This window comes from Neodiprion lecontei, chromosome 1 (genome assembly GCF_021901455.1).
Source record: "Neodiprion lecontei isolate iyNeoLeco1 chromosome 1, iyNeoLeco1.1, whole genome shotgun sequence".
In the NCBI taxonomy this organism is placed as follows: Eukaryota; Metazoa; Arthropoda; class Insecta; order Hymenoptera; family Diprionidae; genus Neodiprion; species Neodiprion lecontei.
Window position 1 is genome coordinate 39,082,372 of NC_060260.1, and position 17,335 is coordinate 39,099,706.

Here is a 17,335-nt window from a genome sequence, read left to right on the forward strand (position 1 = left end):
CCTAAACGAATCGGTGAAAAAAGTTACTGCATATTGTATACCTCACGTTTCAGGCTCAAATTGTACGGATTTTCGTCAGAATGTTGAAGTGTGTCATCGTGGGTACAATTGGATTCCAAAATAATGGTACATAGATACGTGTTCAGATTATTCTACTAAATGTGAAATTTTTTCGATCAACTGTATGTATAAGAATATATATATATTGATATATATATAAAACGCAGAATTTATAAATTGATTAACATGGGATAAATCGTAAATAAGACTTATATACGTAACGATTAATTATATGTTAATGCACATTCAGTAGAATAATTTATTACAAGTGTTTAGTATCCGATATAGCTGTAGACTTTTTTTTTTTTTTATACGGTTGAGGATATCACCTGTTACCGAATTTCACATATATTATTGAGTAAATATAATTATAACGATAATTAAAAGTAATAAGTACAATAACTATATAATTATTTTTCTCTCTTTGGTTAAATATTTTTCTTCCAGTTTATAACAAACGTATCACCACTATCAACGTATCGTATAAATGAATAAATAAATAAATAAATCAATAAATAAACAAAGAAAGAATACGAAATTACCATGTAGTTAGATAAATAATATCGTAAAAAAAATATGTTGATTTTCTTTTTTGGTTCTTTCTTTTCATTTGTACAACTAATATATGTATACGCATCGATTTCTCTTCCATTCCTCTTGCTGAATGCATCATATTTCAACGGTATGTATGTATAGGGCGCGATAACTATACGCATGAGTATATAATATAATATACGTATACATATACACATATGCATATACGTATATATGTATATGTAACGTATGTGTAACAACATTAGAAAGAGTCAAACGGTAGACTAGGCGGGTAGGCAGACAAGTAGGTGAGTAGGTAGGTCAATAGGTAAACGTACAGGTCAGGTAAGGTGGGAGGGGATATAAATACGCGTTTAATTTACTCAATTTAAAATACAAATGAACGAAGAAATTTTCAATTTCCTCCCACGTTTCGTCTTTAGGCCCTCGATAATAGACCACGCGTGTTCTCCTCCCTGTCCGCAGATTAAAAGGTGTCATGTGTGTGTGTGTATATATATATATATATATATATATATATATATATATATATATATGTATATGCATGTATGTATATTATATACTTATACGAATTCTATAACTTGTTATCATTAGAAGTAAGTATAGGTACAAGGGCCTGCATAACAGTAGCTTACATCTTACGCGGTATAAAGTACAATCTGTACATTTCGAAGCTCGACGTATCATCTACTGTATGACTCGTGTATATATATATATGTATATATATATACACACAGATACATATATATCCATAAGTATAAAATACGTCTTACTCGATTTTACATTTATAGAATATAAGTGTACAAGGTACTGTATATTTCTTTGGCATATTGTTTCAGGTTAAAAAGAGAAAATTTGTGCAGGTATCCGCCCGTAAATAATTTTCTTTCGGGTCGGATATTAATATTCCATCTTTCGTAACTGATTTCTCATTTTCAAGATCCGTTCGAGTTATACATAGGCGATTGTATATTTATGGCTGCGTTTACACATGGGCATTCATTCCAATTGCTTTCCTGAAGTAAGAAATTATTTTACGTATAGTATAAGTGTGCATATACTCGTATATATATCTGGATCTGCGATAGAGATCAACCACCGTGTCACACTCTCTTTCTTTCTTTTTTCACCTGCTCAATTCTTCCGTTCCTTTTTCATATCTCACTCTCACTCATTCTCACTTTCAATCGTATTCTTCACGTAATTATTATTATAAATACAATGGTTATAATTACAACAATATATTATGATAGTATGTAATATAATTATTATAGAGTATAATAAAAAATGACAGGTAACGAGTTTGGTATAAGATGTTCCATGTATGCGTATGTATATAGGTATGTACGTATGTATATATATACGTATATGTCTAACGTATTCATGTACCTACATCAAAAAAGTTAATGCAACAGATATACTATACAGTAATTGGATAGGTAATATAGTGACGTTTTGTTTCTGTGCCATTTTCATTTTTTCATATTTTGCTTTTCGTTTCTTTTAATATTTTGTTTTTGTGTTTTTGATGTTGTTCTTGTCGTTGCTGTAGTGTCTGTCCCAGTTGTCTCGGAGACGGTCAGAGTAACTATATGCCTACATTAATTAACGACCCCACCTCATTTACAGGTACACACACCGACCGACTACAGCAGTATAGGAAAAACATAAAAATATGTGCAATCAATCAACGGCTAGCGAAATGTACAGGTGCATTACAGTACAACAGACGTACCCGCACATTTAGGTATACATCATGCTACTTGAAGCGGCGTGTATAAATGGTTTTTTCTTCTTTTTTTCTTCTCCTTATTCTCGACGGTTTATGCATTATCATAATTTAACATAGTATATATACAAACACGTATGTATAAATATATATATATATATATATGTATATATATATGTATACGGTATGTAGTATAGTACGTGATGAACTTTGGTTGTGCGTGTAAAGAGCTTAAATCTTCGTTTACTCGTGTTTCTTTTTGGTTTTCTCTTTTGTTTTTGTTATTTTACATGTATATTATATTATATCCTTGTTCGTTTTTAGATATACATGTATTATATAATGTATAATATATGTACGTCCTTCTCGTTTCTCCGTTCGTTCATGCGTATAAGATATATATTATTACTACTAATATTATTTACTATTGTTATTATTATTAGATATCATCATCATCATCATTGTTATTATTACTGTTGTTGTTGTTGTTGTTGTTGTTGTTGTTGTTGTTGTTGTTGTTGTTGTTGTTGTTGTTGTTGTTGTTATTATTATTATTATTATTATTATCATTAATGTTATTATTATAGCATATATCATCATTGATTGATTATTGATTGTTGCGCATTTCTTCGATGGTTATTATACCCAATAATATATATATATATACGATATATATATATACCTATTATGTATACCCGTTGATGCAGTCAAGTATATGTATATATCTATGTATATAATTTACGGTAGCAGCAGCAGTAGCGGTTATAGCAGCAGCCCGCCTGCACCCACCCCCCCGCCTATTTTATTAATGTCATTTCACGTCGCGGCATCCTCGTCAAGTTTCCGAAACTCATATTTTTCGTCCAGCGGGCTTCGAGGTCCTTCCGTATGGTCCCGTCCCTGGAATGGTGCAACCAGCCCTCGACCCTGGGCAACGAGACTGCAATCTTAAGTGGGCATCCTGGAGGGTTGACCAAGAATCAACAGGGAATGTCTGACGGCGGCGTGAGGCCAGGTCATGCCGCTGTTATCCTGCAGGTACCTTTGCATGGCCATCTCACTCCGTAAGATATTATTATATCGTTACCGAGTATCGAAGTAGTTCTGCGGAGATCGAGTCTTCTGCAGCGTTTAGAGGGGATGGTCTGGATTACGTTGCCATCGCCAAGGACCGGTCCTTGTCCTTGTCTTTGTCCTTCTCTTTCGTCGACCTTGATTTGCTCCTCGGCAATCCTTGCTCGCCGCTCGATGGACTCGGCGGTCCGCTTCCCAGGCGTGCCACCCTTCTGTAGATGTCGCTGTTGACGAAACGTGGATACGAGTCTCGGTGCATCAGTGTGTAGATCTGGAGCTGCGCCTCGTCAAATGTGTTTGGCGTTGGTGCCACCATGTTCCTGTTCACGATTTCTCGCACTCGCGAATCCAGGCTCACCTGAAATTCGTCATTCGTATACTTTATGTCGTACCCGATGTATTATGGTACTTACTGAAATAGGACAACAAAGACGATATGAAATGAATGTTTAGAAATTATTTCAGTATCGTGACACGTGACAATCGATCTGACCCCGGTCGATAATGCAGCTTCTAAGACGGCTACTTCGTCAGTGCCACTTCTTGATTTTTCCCACATCTTAGGTACTAATTTCCCCGTATGTACTCGAATATATCATGAACGAAAACTTCGACGGATACTCCCACAAATATGATTCGCAAAGAAAAACAGGCCGTAGTGATTCACTGCCATAGGTATACCCCTCGATGCGTCACGCCAGTGCACGATACGTCGAAACTCGATCCTCCCGAGTTTAGAAAACTTGTTGGAAAGAGAAAGAAGGAAAAAGGAAGGAAACTGAATACTCAAATAAAGAAGGTCGCGAGGTCACAGGCACAGCTGAAGTCGCTGAATTAAGGTCACATGTACGCAAGGTCAACAGGCCAAGGACCTCCCCTTTTCTGGCACGCAGAATTCAAAGTTATAATCGCAATATATCGCAGTATAATCATAATTCATACGACATAGAGTACGTGAAACTACTTCTTCAGTTTTATGTCATATTACAGTAAGATGCATTTTAAAAAAAGATTGAAATCTACCGAAAATTATTAAAACTGTACCAGAGTTAAATAAATAACGACGCTGAGTTGTGCGTAGTTAAAGTCCCGATAATTGTCAACGTTTCGTCAAATCTGGAGGAAGATTTGTAAATTTCAACACAGTGAATACAGTAATAAATGTTCAAAAAGTATCTCAGTATATCTGAGACGATCAATTTATTTTTTCCGAATTCCGGATGGAAATTTGATTCCGTATAGGCATATTATGTACACACATTAGGACATGAGTGATGGGACCAAGGATGCTTAAACGAATGAATTTGTGGATGACGAAACTTGCATTGAAATTGACCAAGACCGTTGGTGTTTTTTTATTTTGTTCTCGCCTTCGGATTGACGTCGACAAGTCTACAAGGATAATAACACTTCGCTTTGGGATACAAATAAAAGAATAAGTACCGCAGACGCTATGACTACATGTTTGAAGAATTTCTCGTTCGCTTAAGCACATCATTGACAAAAGCTTGACTCATCGGAAACAATATAGGTAGATCTCGGGGGTTATCGTTTTGCCTCCAGCACTGACAACGAATTTACGACAATCTCAAATCCCATATGTTCCCCTGCAGCGAATAGTATATTTAAGCGTTTCGAGCTGAAAGCCTGGGATCTACTCACTTCCTTCGGCGAAAGAATGGATATGTAGTCCTCGTAGATGTATCGAGCCTTCTCCTCGATGCGCTCCGGGTTTCGTTCGAGCTTGAGCTGTTCACAGGCAAGCCAAAAGGCAATGTTCTCTTCGCTGTACTCGCTGACAAGGAACTCGCGGAAGAGCTTGCGCCCCGCGGCGCTGTGCATCAGCCTGTCGAACGAGGAGCCCCACTCTCTGATCTCCTCGAAGCTGCTGCAGGCAACGTCACCGTTTCCGTCGAGGCCGTCGAGGCCATCGCCCGTGAGGTCACCCCCGGTGCCACCCCCGGACCCCAAGTCCCCACCGCCTCCGCCTTTCTTCTTTCCCTGGTCCCCGGAGTTGCCGGCACCACCCCCTGGGCCTCCACCGCCGACAGCAGCCAAACTAGGAACAGGGATTAACACCGTTTGTTAGCGCGTTGTGAGTCGATGAACTATTGACATTACGTCAAGTCGCCGCCAGGCGTCGGACGAGCGCGATCGTTTCTCGCAGAAAAAGTTACACGTTACGGGATTTTGATAGATTTACAAGAACAGGTGGTAACAGCCGCAGTGAGCATTTCTCGAGTACTTTGTATCGTCTGAACTGGACATTGTGAAAGACAACCAGCTAAATGGAGCATTTTTAAGCTTGGTGCCACTAGGCGAGAGACGATGAGGGGAGCTTTCAGTATAGAAATTTCCTATCATTACCGGCTCATTGGACATCATGAAAATCCCATAACTGAGTCGGTAAGTGTAAGACGCTACGATTACCCCCGCGCCCATCGTGCCCTTGGCTTGCTTCCAAAAAATACCTATGGCTAGCGGTTGCTTGAGCAATTTTCAATCAACCCATATTTCTAAAAGTTATGTTGTAATATTTATTCAAAACAATCTAAAATACAAAGACCAGATGTGTATCACGGATTTGCAACTTTTAGTTGTTGCTCCAGTCGTCCTTTCGGTTTTCTGAATAGTTGATACGGGGAATTCCCGACTCAAATTAAATATGGCGGCTGCATGATATATCGCATGCGTGCCACTAAGGATATACCTTCTCTAGGGACAATTACTGTGTAGCATGCATGCGACGAGTGGGTATATACATAACGCTGTCGATTTTCCGAACGTCGACCCTAACGTGAAACAGTATTCTACGAATATTAAATAAGCATTTTTAGGATATTGATCCATGGTATAAATATCTACATCCGACAGACTAACGATTGCGGCTTGGACACAATAAATCGCTCACGAAGCATGATGGTTAGAAAAAGTAACGCGTGCATCTAGTCGTAATCCGCTGTAACGGGTACAATTCACTTACAGACGGGTTCAAAACCCATCAGCAGGGTCCCAGAACGAAGCTAAAGCAGAGTCATATCGATAAAGATTCGCGGGAAGCCGCTAATTGGCATTCGTACAAGAACTTGAGGGCCCCCGGTGTGCACATAGGGTGTTTCTGAGTAAGCGTCGCAGTGTGTCGGGTTGCCTATCGTCCCCCGTTTCGCCGGTGTCGACAAAACATCTGCATGTGGTAAAGTAGCAAGTATAATGGTAAAAGGGGGTAATCGATTAACATTTTTAGCTGGTCATTTCTTACTGGCAGTTCTGTACTATTGACCAAAAACGGAAGAAAAAAATATATATTGCATCGCTGTGTCGGTAAAATAATAGCAAATATCGAAATTTGCTTTTCTCATGTTACCGATCTCTACGGGCATCGCTAACACCCGACCATAGGCAACCGAACGTACTGGGGTGTTTGCTCGGAAACATCCTGTATGCACCGTAAACAACCGCTGGACGGTGAGGCTGTATGTATGTATGGATTCGGCGTTCTTGGCGCCGACCCGTTCCAGACGCGAGGTCGATACGGTCGCGCGAATATTGGCTCGTAACACACGCGTTACGTACCTCGGGTTGCCGCTAGTCAGGCGTAGCTGTTTCGCATGAATGGCAAAGGTTAGAATTCGATCTTTACACTTGCCGGGGGCAGCCTCCAGGGGCCACGAGGTTGTCAAATACCAAATAACTCGTTATATTTCCACTCAGCGGAACAGGGCCGCGTTTCTATAGGGTGTATAACACGCCACAAGGATAACAAAAGTATTTCTGGATTACAACGACAGCTTTCGTGCTGGTTGAGCATTGTATCGTGAAAATTTATGTGATGTTCGTGCGCGACTCCGGTTGATGATTCGATCGCCACGAAGCAACAACTTGATTACATGTATTAGGAATCCGAGTGGCAGGTTATATACCTATGCAAAGGTGACGAGAAACAATTCGATTTTAAATGCACGATAAGTTTTAAATATTTAAAAGTACATGCAATACCGTTTAACGGCGTTATCACGGCCACCCGGCATTCGAATAAAACGGACATAATTAATTTTATTTGACTTTTCATGGGTCAACGCAACTTTGAAAAGATCCTAAGATGCAAGTGTCTATCATTTTCCCAAGCTCAAGCACCTATGTCGAATGGTCTAGACGCGGGGAGCCGAAAATTCAAATTGGAGTGGGAAATTTGAACGCACCTGATGCGATAAAGCCGACGGAAAAGTGAGTACTAACGTAGAGATAAGATCAAACGTTTACATCACAAACCCTATTCTACCATAATGTAACCTAACTTGACTTAACCAGACCTGACTTATCTTGCCACTATCCTGATATATCGAAGAAAGTGGACGACGTCGCTTGTCGCCAATTTCATGAACTTTTGGTGCGAGGTCGCACAATGACTAACGAAATTGTATTAATTTTTAGCTTACCACTTGTTCCTGCAGGCAGCATGAAACAGAAAAATTTCAAAGATAGATTAAACGACGAGGATTGATGGATCGGTGAAAAGCACGAAGCAGCGGTAATCAACATAGCTATCATATGATTGTCTTTGGGACAAGTAAGGATCCCTTAAAATTTTCATCGCATCCGAACACCATGGAGATAGAAGATTTGCAAACAAGCAAAGTAACAACGCCGACAAGAGGTAAAGAAAAAGAGAAGCCGCAAAACAAGACATAAAAATAAGAATACGACACATAGTGATTAGGTAAGAACGCCAATACCACGAGCAACTGCAACAGCAGCACCAGCACAGGCAACAGTTGTCCTTTTTAGATCGTCCAACAAATGCGTCACGCGTACCAGCGCGCTGCTGCTGCTGCTGCTGTTGCTGTTGTTGTTGCTGTTGCTGCTGCTGCTGCTGCTGTTGTTGCTGTTGTTGCTGCTGCTGTAGCTGTTGCTGTTGCTGCTGCTGTTGCTGTGTCGATTGTTGCGGATTGCCGTGCTGAACCATTGTTCCTGAACTCTGCGACTGGCCCTGGGATTGGCTCTGCGCTCTTAAGCGACAGCCACCCCCTTCCGTTCCATGACTAACACCGATCCCCATCGCAGTTGCACCGATTCCGCTCGACATCTGAAATAAATTCCAAGACAAGTTCCTTATTATGAAAAAAATTACGAGTTCCGATGCGTTATAGCTGCACTGGGTGGTGTAGAAAATTTTTAAATAATACCGCGTTTAAGCGAAATTCTTCGATAAACCAATTTTCTTTCACCATCATCTACAGTCGTTTCCACTGCAATGAATTCGCGGCGAAATCAGTTCACGTGCAAGATTTTGCGTTTATACAAAGTAAAGGGAATCGTCGTTATTTTACGATCAGTTTTAAACTATTTTAAATCGCAATGAGAAAAACAAGTTCCTGGCTATGTGTAGAGGTATAAAAATCTCTGATATATTAATTGTGAGTATACCGGAAAGTCACAGGAGAAGTAACTGAAATTGGTGTATAGTTAAATTTGTGTGATACAGAGATGCTTGTCTTGTATCAAAAATTTGCTCTGCATGTCTGAAGATCGTTACATTAAATCACATTTTAGTTTGTAAATTGAATGGAAGTTCGCGCTGATAAATTTGTCTGCAAGTGGGTTGAATTCAGTTGTTGGAAAATCATAAAGTTCATTCAAGTTATGCAGTAGACCTAGAAGTTGGAAACATTTGAAATTTTCCTGCCAAATCATCTTGAATTTCATTAATGTGTATACCATCACGGTGTTCCGCTAGAACAGAAATCAAATCAGCTTTGCCGTTTACGAGTAATTTGAAAATTTGTTGTGAATAACTTTTTAAATAGGTCAAGGATAATAGATGTATCATTTTGAGAAACTGACAAAGTAGAAGAGACGCCACGTGATTGCTGATCAGACTTGTAATCAACATTGACCAGAGTAGCTGTGAGAACCTTTTACGAAATCCTGACCTTAGAATGATCTTACTTCAAACGACGGGCGTCCAGCCTTCATAAAAATTTGTTATAAACACAGAGAATTGAGAAGAAATTCCTTTCAAAGATCCCCAAACCCCTAAAGATACGTAGCTAACGTGATTTCAATTGCGTGAAAATACCATTCGACGCATCAGTCCCCCCCCCAATTGTTTTCCCGGACGCAAACTTGACTAATGTTGCGTGCTGCTCATTGTCATAACGTCGAATCGTGGCTCTTTTTCTCCTCCCTCACCGCTGCCGCTTAAAGATTAGCAGCGGCACGTTGGCGGCGGTTGAGTGGGCGGCCGAGTGACTGGCATTTGTTTACCGTAGCTTCCAAATTGAATGGACGTTGGTCAAGCGAGGGTTTATCGTGGCCACGGGAGTGTAACGTACACCATTTTTAACAAGCGGTTATTTTTTCCTTTCTTGTCATTTTTGCGTCATTTCTTAATTTTCCTCCTATAATCGGTTAATTGTCGCTAATTACCCCCGATGGGACCTTCGCAGTTTCAGAACATCGTACTGATAATAAAAACAAAAGAAGAGGAAAAAATTTTTGTTCCCAATTATAATACCTAATAGAAATTTTTAAATAATATTCCACCGTGTAGGCATGACGATAATTACGCCTTCATGCCCCATCTAAGTGGCGGATGATGAATTGAAATGCTTTTAACTCTCCATCGATCGGTGCTCGTTCGCATATTCCCGCACCTGCAGGGTACCCCTCCCCATCACTCCTAACACCGTTTTGACAGGTAATGGTTTAACCGATGATCGCAGTCGCCGTAACGAAGAGCAACAGCGTGAAAAACGAAACCAACGCCATCTGAACCCAATGTAATAAACTGTATCGAATACAAACGTTGAAGGAGATAATGAGAATAAAAAAATTCAACGAAACATCCAAGAATAAAACAACACATCACTGATTGAAAACTTAATCAGCGATATTTTCAGACTTTCGGTCGACAATTGACCGTTGTTTCGTTTAAAGAGAAACAAACGTGAATAAAACAATAACGATCGGTACTGTCATTGGTGTCCGTTATGCTCACTGGTTGTAATTCAGGATTCGAGAAAACGCTAAATATGCGGCTTTGAGACAATGTCCAGTCACTGGTAATATAGATTATAAAAACTAGGAATCTCATTTTAAATGGATAGGTTATCCAAAGTCGTAAGTCACACGTATTTAAGGCGCATCGTTAGGTAAAAATTGAAATTCGATTTCACACTGCAAACGAATGTTACAAGCGGACGGATACCGAACTATAAATATTTCCGGATACGTTACCGTCGATTATTTCTGTTTCTTTATTCAGCTGCAAGGTAATTGTGCCACGACATTGTTTATTCATGGTTCAACGATCCAATTTCGGATGCAATTCGGAAATTTGATTGAATGGAACAGCAAACACCTCCAACAAAAGCAACCTACAAGCTTGCAGTGGTACGATGATTTGTACTTCCTTCTCCGCCCATTAACATAATTTCTACAGATCTCAGACGAATTTCAGTACAGGACTCACCAACAAACCATGAATGAAAGTGCAATATCAGTCGGTACGGCATGACGACGATAAACCAAAAATCAATGAATACCAACCAATTCCGATTTGGTCACGAAACCGAAACGTGGTGCGAATGGACGCTGAAGAATCAATTGCAACCCAACCGATACTCATACTTATACCGCACAATAGCTTCTCCGTCCATCGAAGTAATATCTGTACAGAACGAGACGACATCATACAGTGAGTTTTTCATTGAAGGCAGGAAATGAACCGATCTTGTCGTCATTACTACACATACATACCCAACGTACTAAGAGATGTTATTACCGATGATGTTTATGCAGTTTTTCCACTCTGTATCTGAACGAGTTTCGCGTGATAGATGTCGGAGCCATTTAAAGTTTCGGAATGAAATTGATGAAGGGAACTTTTGCGGGTGAGGAGGCGAAGCGGCATCTCTAGATTCAGTATCAGACGTACCTCTATCATGTTCCATGCGATTGAAAGCGAGTCCAGCTCGCCTTCCGCGTAACCAGTTGCTCGGTGTCGAGCAACGTTCCTCGTTGGCGATGAGGTGTCCGTGCGGGTGCGGGTGCGGCGGGTGCGGGTGACTCGTAGCGATCCTTAGCCTGGTCCTCCGGGGCCACCTCGCCGGGCCTCGCCCGAACCCCGCATGCTTCCCGCACCCCGTCAGCGTTATACCCGACTAACGTCCCGCTACGTATTACACCGTACCACACGTCACTCCTATTCAACACACTTTCCGATCTTTCCGATGACCACCGAAGCCGTTCACTGCTGGGTGAAAAAAGATTAAATTTTTTCTATTCAAACACGAGAAACGCACAATTCTCCACGAATATCGATATTACTATACGATTATAATAGCGATTTAATCACGAAAATACGATGTTATACCAGCACCAAATATAATCCAAATGTGCACACCGCACGAACTCTCTCACTGCACCCCCCGCAGAATAATCCCGCACACACGAGGCACCCCGAATGGAACTTCTTCTTCTTCTCCTTCCGCTTCTTCTTCTTCTTCTTCTTCTTCTTCTTCTTCTTCTTCTTCTTCTTCTTCTTCTTTTTCTTCCTCTTGTTCAGTTTTTCTTTTCTTTTTCGTTCCTCCCGTATTATTTCCTTCGTTTAACCCCCCCCAGTCAGTATTTTCACCGCTACTTTCACCCTCTGCAGGGCCGGCAACTCCTCCGCGTCGTACGGAGCAGCAGCATTCCTCCCGTATTCCCCGATGGGGAGGTTTCGGTTTGGCGGGATGACGCTAGGAGGGCTTTTAAGCGGCGCTGGGGGGCGGGAGGGCGGGAGGAAGGGATGACGGGTGGATCGGGAGAGAGGGAGAGAGGGGGGGAGGGAGGGAAGGAGATGGCCCTAGCTCAGCTCCGGGATCGTCCGCGTGCTGCCGAGGCCTCGCGTCGTCTTCTCGCGATCCATTGATGACGTCCTCGGGTACGGCGCACCTCGCCCGGGGTCCTCCTTGCCCTCGTCCTCCTCCTCCTCCGCCTCGGCGCTTCTCGCCAGATAACTACTGCTCCTCCTCGTCGCCGTCGTCGTCGAAGCCGCCCGTTCCTCCTCCGTGCCGCACCAGCTTCTCCGCGTTTTCCTCCAACCGAACAGCACCGCTGATCTATGACCGGTACAAGACAACGCGTTGCCACTCGGTCACCCGCACTCGCGTTCACACAGTAATGTGGGCTTTATCGAGGGTTCTCGGAAAGAAAGAGGGGCCGGAGGGAGAGAGAGAGAGAGCGGGGGAGAGGGGGAGGGGGCGGGGGGGGGCGGGGAAGGAGGAAAAAAAAACGTGTATACAGGTGTATTCGATATATATCCCAGTTTCGAACCGCTGCTGCAGTTGTCACTGCTGCTGCTGCTGCTGTGGTTGCGGGTGTATTCGGCGAAAGCTTGTTCCCCTCGTTTGATTGGTTGGCTTTATTTTTTTTTTTTTTTTTATTAATTTCTTCGATTATTTGTTTGCTTCTTGTTTTTTGTTTGTTTTTTTTTTTCTTCTCCTCTCCTTATTTCGTTAATTTTCAACAAAAGTACCGGTCGCCGTCGACGACGGTTATAACACTCCGGTGCAACACACCCGACGCACACTCCAGCATTACGACGGATAGGTAGGTACGTGTGTTTCTCCGGTCGTTCGGGTATCTCCTTCTACTGGTATAATCCGAACGGTTGTGGCTCGTTTTTCGTGCTTGATGGTATGTGCGAGTTGAGTAAAAATAGTTTTTCGGCTCTTTCGTTTTCAGGGGTGTGCTGTGTGGCGGTATAAGAGACGGTGTGTGTGATGATGATGTTCGCTTCGCGTTCCCGCTCCAGCCCGCTGGTGGCAGGCGCGGTGCTCGCCGGCGAGTCGGGTCGAGTCGGGTCGAGAGTTCCCACGTATTGATTGGCGAGTGGCTTGGGAGCGCCTTCGCACCGGTCCACCACCACCGACGCGACGCGACGCGACGCGACGCCGACGGCCGCGCTGCCGGAGGTGTACACAACGCAACCCGGATAGGATGAATCGAAGGAGGAAGAGGAACCTCCGCGATCCGGCCCGATTCCCTCCGATACGATAAGGCCGGCCGCCCCCGCGCCGGTTTTCCACCCCCTTAAATTTTCTTGCCAGAGCTCACTTCGTCCCTCGATCGCTTCGCATCACACACACACACACACGCACACACGCGCGCTCGTGCAGTTACAAACGTAGCGCATGGATTATATACGACCGAAGGAGATCAACGTTGACACAGTTTCCTTTTTTTTTTCTTTTTTCTTGTCTTTCACCCTTCCTACCGATTATTACTCCCATTCACTTACGTTTTAACCCTGTACACACGTGACCCTTTTTTACGTGTACTTATCACATGCGTTTTTCAAAGGGAGGCGAACTCGCTCGCTCGTATCGCATGCGACTCCCAACGGCGAAAAGCCTGGCCTTCGCGCTAAGCTGACAACTAAACGCCGCGCGATCCTGTCCGTGTGTGTGTGCGTATATAAAATACGCAGACGCATACGTATACCTTCGAGCGAGATATTTTTACCCTCGTAATAACAACGAACCTCTCTCTGTTTATTTCGCCCGCGCCACTATATTTCCTCGAGAGTCAGGACGGGGGGGGAGGCTCGGGGAGAAGGAGGAGGTGGAGGAGGGACGTCGCTGCTGCCAGCCGTGAGCCGTTTCCGAACTTCACACAATTATCAGCGTTCTCTATCGCATCTCCACGAAATCCGCGACGGATCTAGGCGACTGGCTCCTATACTCGTCTTGATCTTCAACGGCGCGAGATCCGCGAAGCTCTCCGAAGCTCCGAGCACGCTTCGATGTTAACCTCTGATCCACAAAGCCCAGCCGTAACTTTTCTACCTCGATTCCCCCGCGACCAAGCGCGTCGTTCTCTTTTACTTCCTTCTACATAACCGCGATATGTTTCGCTTCAATTGTATACGTAAGACGCCGTGTGCTTGTAGGATTTCCGTTCGTCCGGTGACCCGGTTTCCATTATAAAAATTTGACAATGGCTTCAATGTAAGCCTCTCGCCTCCGCAGCGGAGCATCGCTGTATATTAAATATACGCCGCGGCGTAATCTTTCTCGGGAAGAAGAAACTCGCTGTAGAATCTACCGCGGTATTTTCTTTACCTTTCGTGTGCTCGGTACTCACACCACTCGAGGGTGAATTCTAGGCGTGTGCGCACGTTCTGGTACACCTGCAACCCTCGCTTCGACCTCATTCCGCACCCTTAGCTTATCTCGCCGCCTTTCCGATACACGGTTTATACGTTTTTCACGCGTGTGCTGCAGCCGGCGTGGCGTTTTACCGATAAGGAATCAAAGACTCTGCAGCCGCTCGTCACGGCTCGGAGTGCGCGAAGAAGAAATTTTCAAATCAGTAAAGTCGGATTCTCGTGAAAATTACGATACGTATTGTCCGCAGTGATAACAATAACGTTCGAAGTTTAATGGAATTTTCTACCGTATTTTTTAATCTCCGAATTTATTCGTACAAGAGTTTGCAACGAAACGAAATTAAACTCGGGAGAAAATTCAGCCGACTCGTTTCACCGACGTTATTATTTATTTCGATGAAATTGCAGCGATAACGTTAAACGAGAGTACAAAGTGGAGGCCTCATACCCACGCAAGCGGTGTACCGATACGATCGGACAACCCTTTTGGCTCGGAGACCTTTACAGGACGTCGTTCAAGAAGGTCCTCAGACTCGTGAATTGATTCTTGAGTCTGTATGTATACGGTGTATGTGTACCCGTGAGGGGTTACATAACAACCCCAATTATTTGATTGAAAATTCAGCAAACCTGAGCTTCCGTGGTTGTCAGAAAAGTATGGAAAAACGAACGAATGATATGTGTCAGAAAATTTGATGCGGCTGCAGCGGAAATATCGGACAAACGTCAGGGAAACAGGGACGTCAATTCTGACGTTCGCAATATTATTTTATATACGCATATGTTCGCTATATAGAAATTATTTCACTCGATGATGGAAACTATTTCAAAATTCTTGTCATTCAAGGTTTATCACAAGTTACCTTTGGCAATCCATTTTTCTGGATGTGACGATGTTCGAATTGCCGGAGGACTTGACGCTCCATTGACCGCGTCAAAGTGCACCTTGCGGGGAAAACTCCGGTTATATTATACTCGATTTGAACAACCGTTCATTGTGTGTAGGAACGATAATATTCTTTGCTTAAACACAAAGGCATAAATTTACGATAAGCAAAACGCAGCTGCCGATCGCAGGGAAATATATACATACAGCGATGTAACGGCAAGACTTTCGAAGACCCTTGATAATCGAAGGGTATTCGGAAACTATCTTATTTTCACAATAGCCTTTACCCTGGGACCCCAATAATGAGTATTGCCCACGAAATCTCCTAATACACACACACACACACACATGTATATATATATAATCTCCTAATATAAATATAAGCGTAACTATCGATAAGACCTGACTTTGCAGGATCTTTGCCACCTGTCGATTTCCTATGCAGGGTTCAACTTTTACCTGTTGACAATTCAGCACGCTTTTCAGCTACTTACAATGTCGAAACAAAAGAATATGATCGAATAAGTGTCAAATTTTATTGAAGGTCTCCTAATGTCGGTACAAATTTATGACATGTACCGAAAATTCCCGAACTGACCGAATAGTCGCCGAAACAAAGACTGCAGTTATGCCATTTTTAATTCATTAATCAGTAAAGCACATCTTTTCTTCCGTTTGCACTGACAGTTCCGAATTCAGTATTTTCCGTTCCTGCAGCTTCGTCTCTGGATTTACTTTATTCTTCATTTTAATTATTACTGGCTCACGTTTACCGCCGTAGTGCACCCTAGAATTTGTCACAGTTGCTTTATACAAGTCGTGTCTTTCACGTTCTCCCACAAATGCTTTTTATCGATCGCTTCCTACCGCGACATCGGCAGGCAGTAGAACGAAATAAACAAGAAACGTCTTATTCAGGCTCTGGTCGTTTTGTTATTACTATTATTATTTCTTTCATTTTCTTATTGCTTCGCAGACAAACATACAGCTCCTTCGCGCTGTATAAATTTATTCCATCGCTTTTCCTTGCGTATCTAAGTGCATGCGTATGTATATTATACCGAACCCATTTTTTACGCCATGAAAAATGCCTGTAATAAATTTTATTTTCCATATAATTTGTCAAAATTTTTTCCACGTCTTTTAACGGTTTAAAAAACTATTACGCTATTATGAGTCGACTAGTGTTTTCTTTTTTTCATACGCATCGAACGTATACACTGATGGCCAAAAGTTTGGATACAACAGTTGAAATTTCTCGCCGCACTAAAATTTAGATAGCGGACTCAATGATAAAGATAATCAAACGTTCCAGGCGGCGTTTTGAAGAGAACAGATCTACCTTCATTTTGCTTCCTTCGAAGTGTTCGTAGCTTCTGTTCGCACACAAGACTGTCGAAACAAATTAAAAAAAAAAATATGTATCGACAGTTTCGTGTAGAGCAATTGTGAAACTTTCTAAAAAAAGTAAAATGTACGTTTCGATATTCTTATTAAGTTTACCACAGAACAAACCGAGGGAAAATTTTTCCCGAAGATGCGCAGTTACTTTCCGGCGGTTAAAAAATAGCCGAAAAACGTCCATGTTCAAAAATATATACCGGAGCCAAAAGAAAATGTAGAGAATTTTATAAAAAAGAAAAATAAAGGTAAATTTGTCGTCTTTAAAACGCCGCCAAGAAATTTTGATTATCTTTATTTTTGAGTCCGCTATCTAACTTTTAGTGCGGCAAGAAATTTCGACTGGTATACCCAAACTTCTGGCCGGCAGTTTATACAGTTCAGAAGCTGTACAGCATTATAGTGCATCGATTCGTGAATGTTGAAAAAAGTCATAATAAAACCAGTACTACAACTTTATCGGTACATAGCA

General features: G+C 42.3%; 1 protein-coding gene across 1 annotated transcript; it reads right to left on the minus strand.

The window, feature by feature from the left end:
- Positions 1-2,834: 2,834 nt before the first annotated feature.
- Positions 2,835-13,656, minus strand: LOC107220214 (regulator of G-protein signaling 19). Its single transcript, XM_046732063.1, has 6 exons — positions 11,793-13,656; positions 11,355-11,672; positions 8,152-8,501; positions 7,855-7,863; positions 5,081-5,477; positions 2,835-3,776 (listed from the first exon to the last, which is right to left on the minus strand). Exons 2-6 carry the CDS (start codon positions 11,361-11,363, stop codon positions 3,495-3,497), a joined length of 1,047 nt encoding a protein of 348 aa, XP_046588019.1. The 5' UTR covers positions 11,364-11,672; positions 11,793-13,656; the 3' UTR covers positions 2,835-3,494.
- Between the last annotated feature and the right edge of the window lie 3,679 nt (positions 13,657-17,335).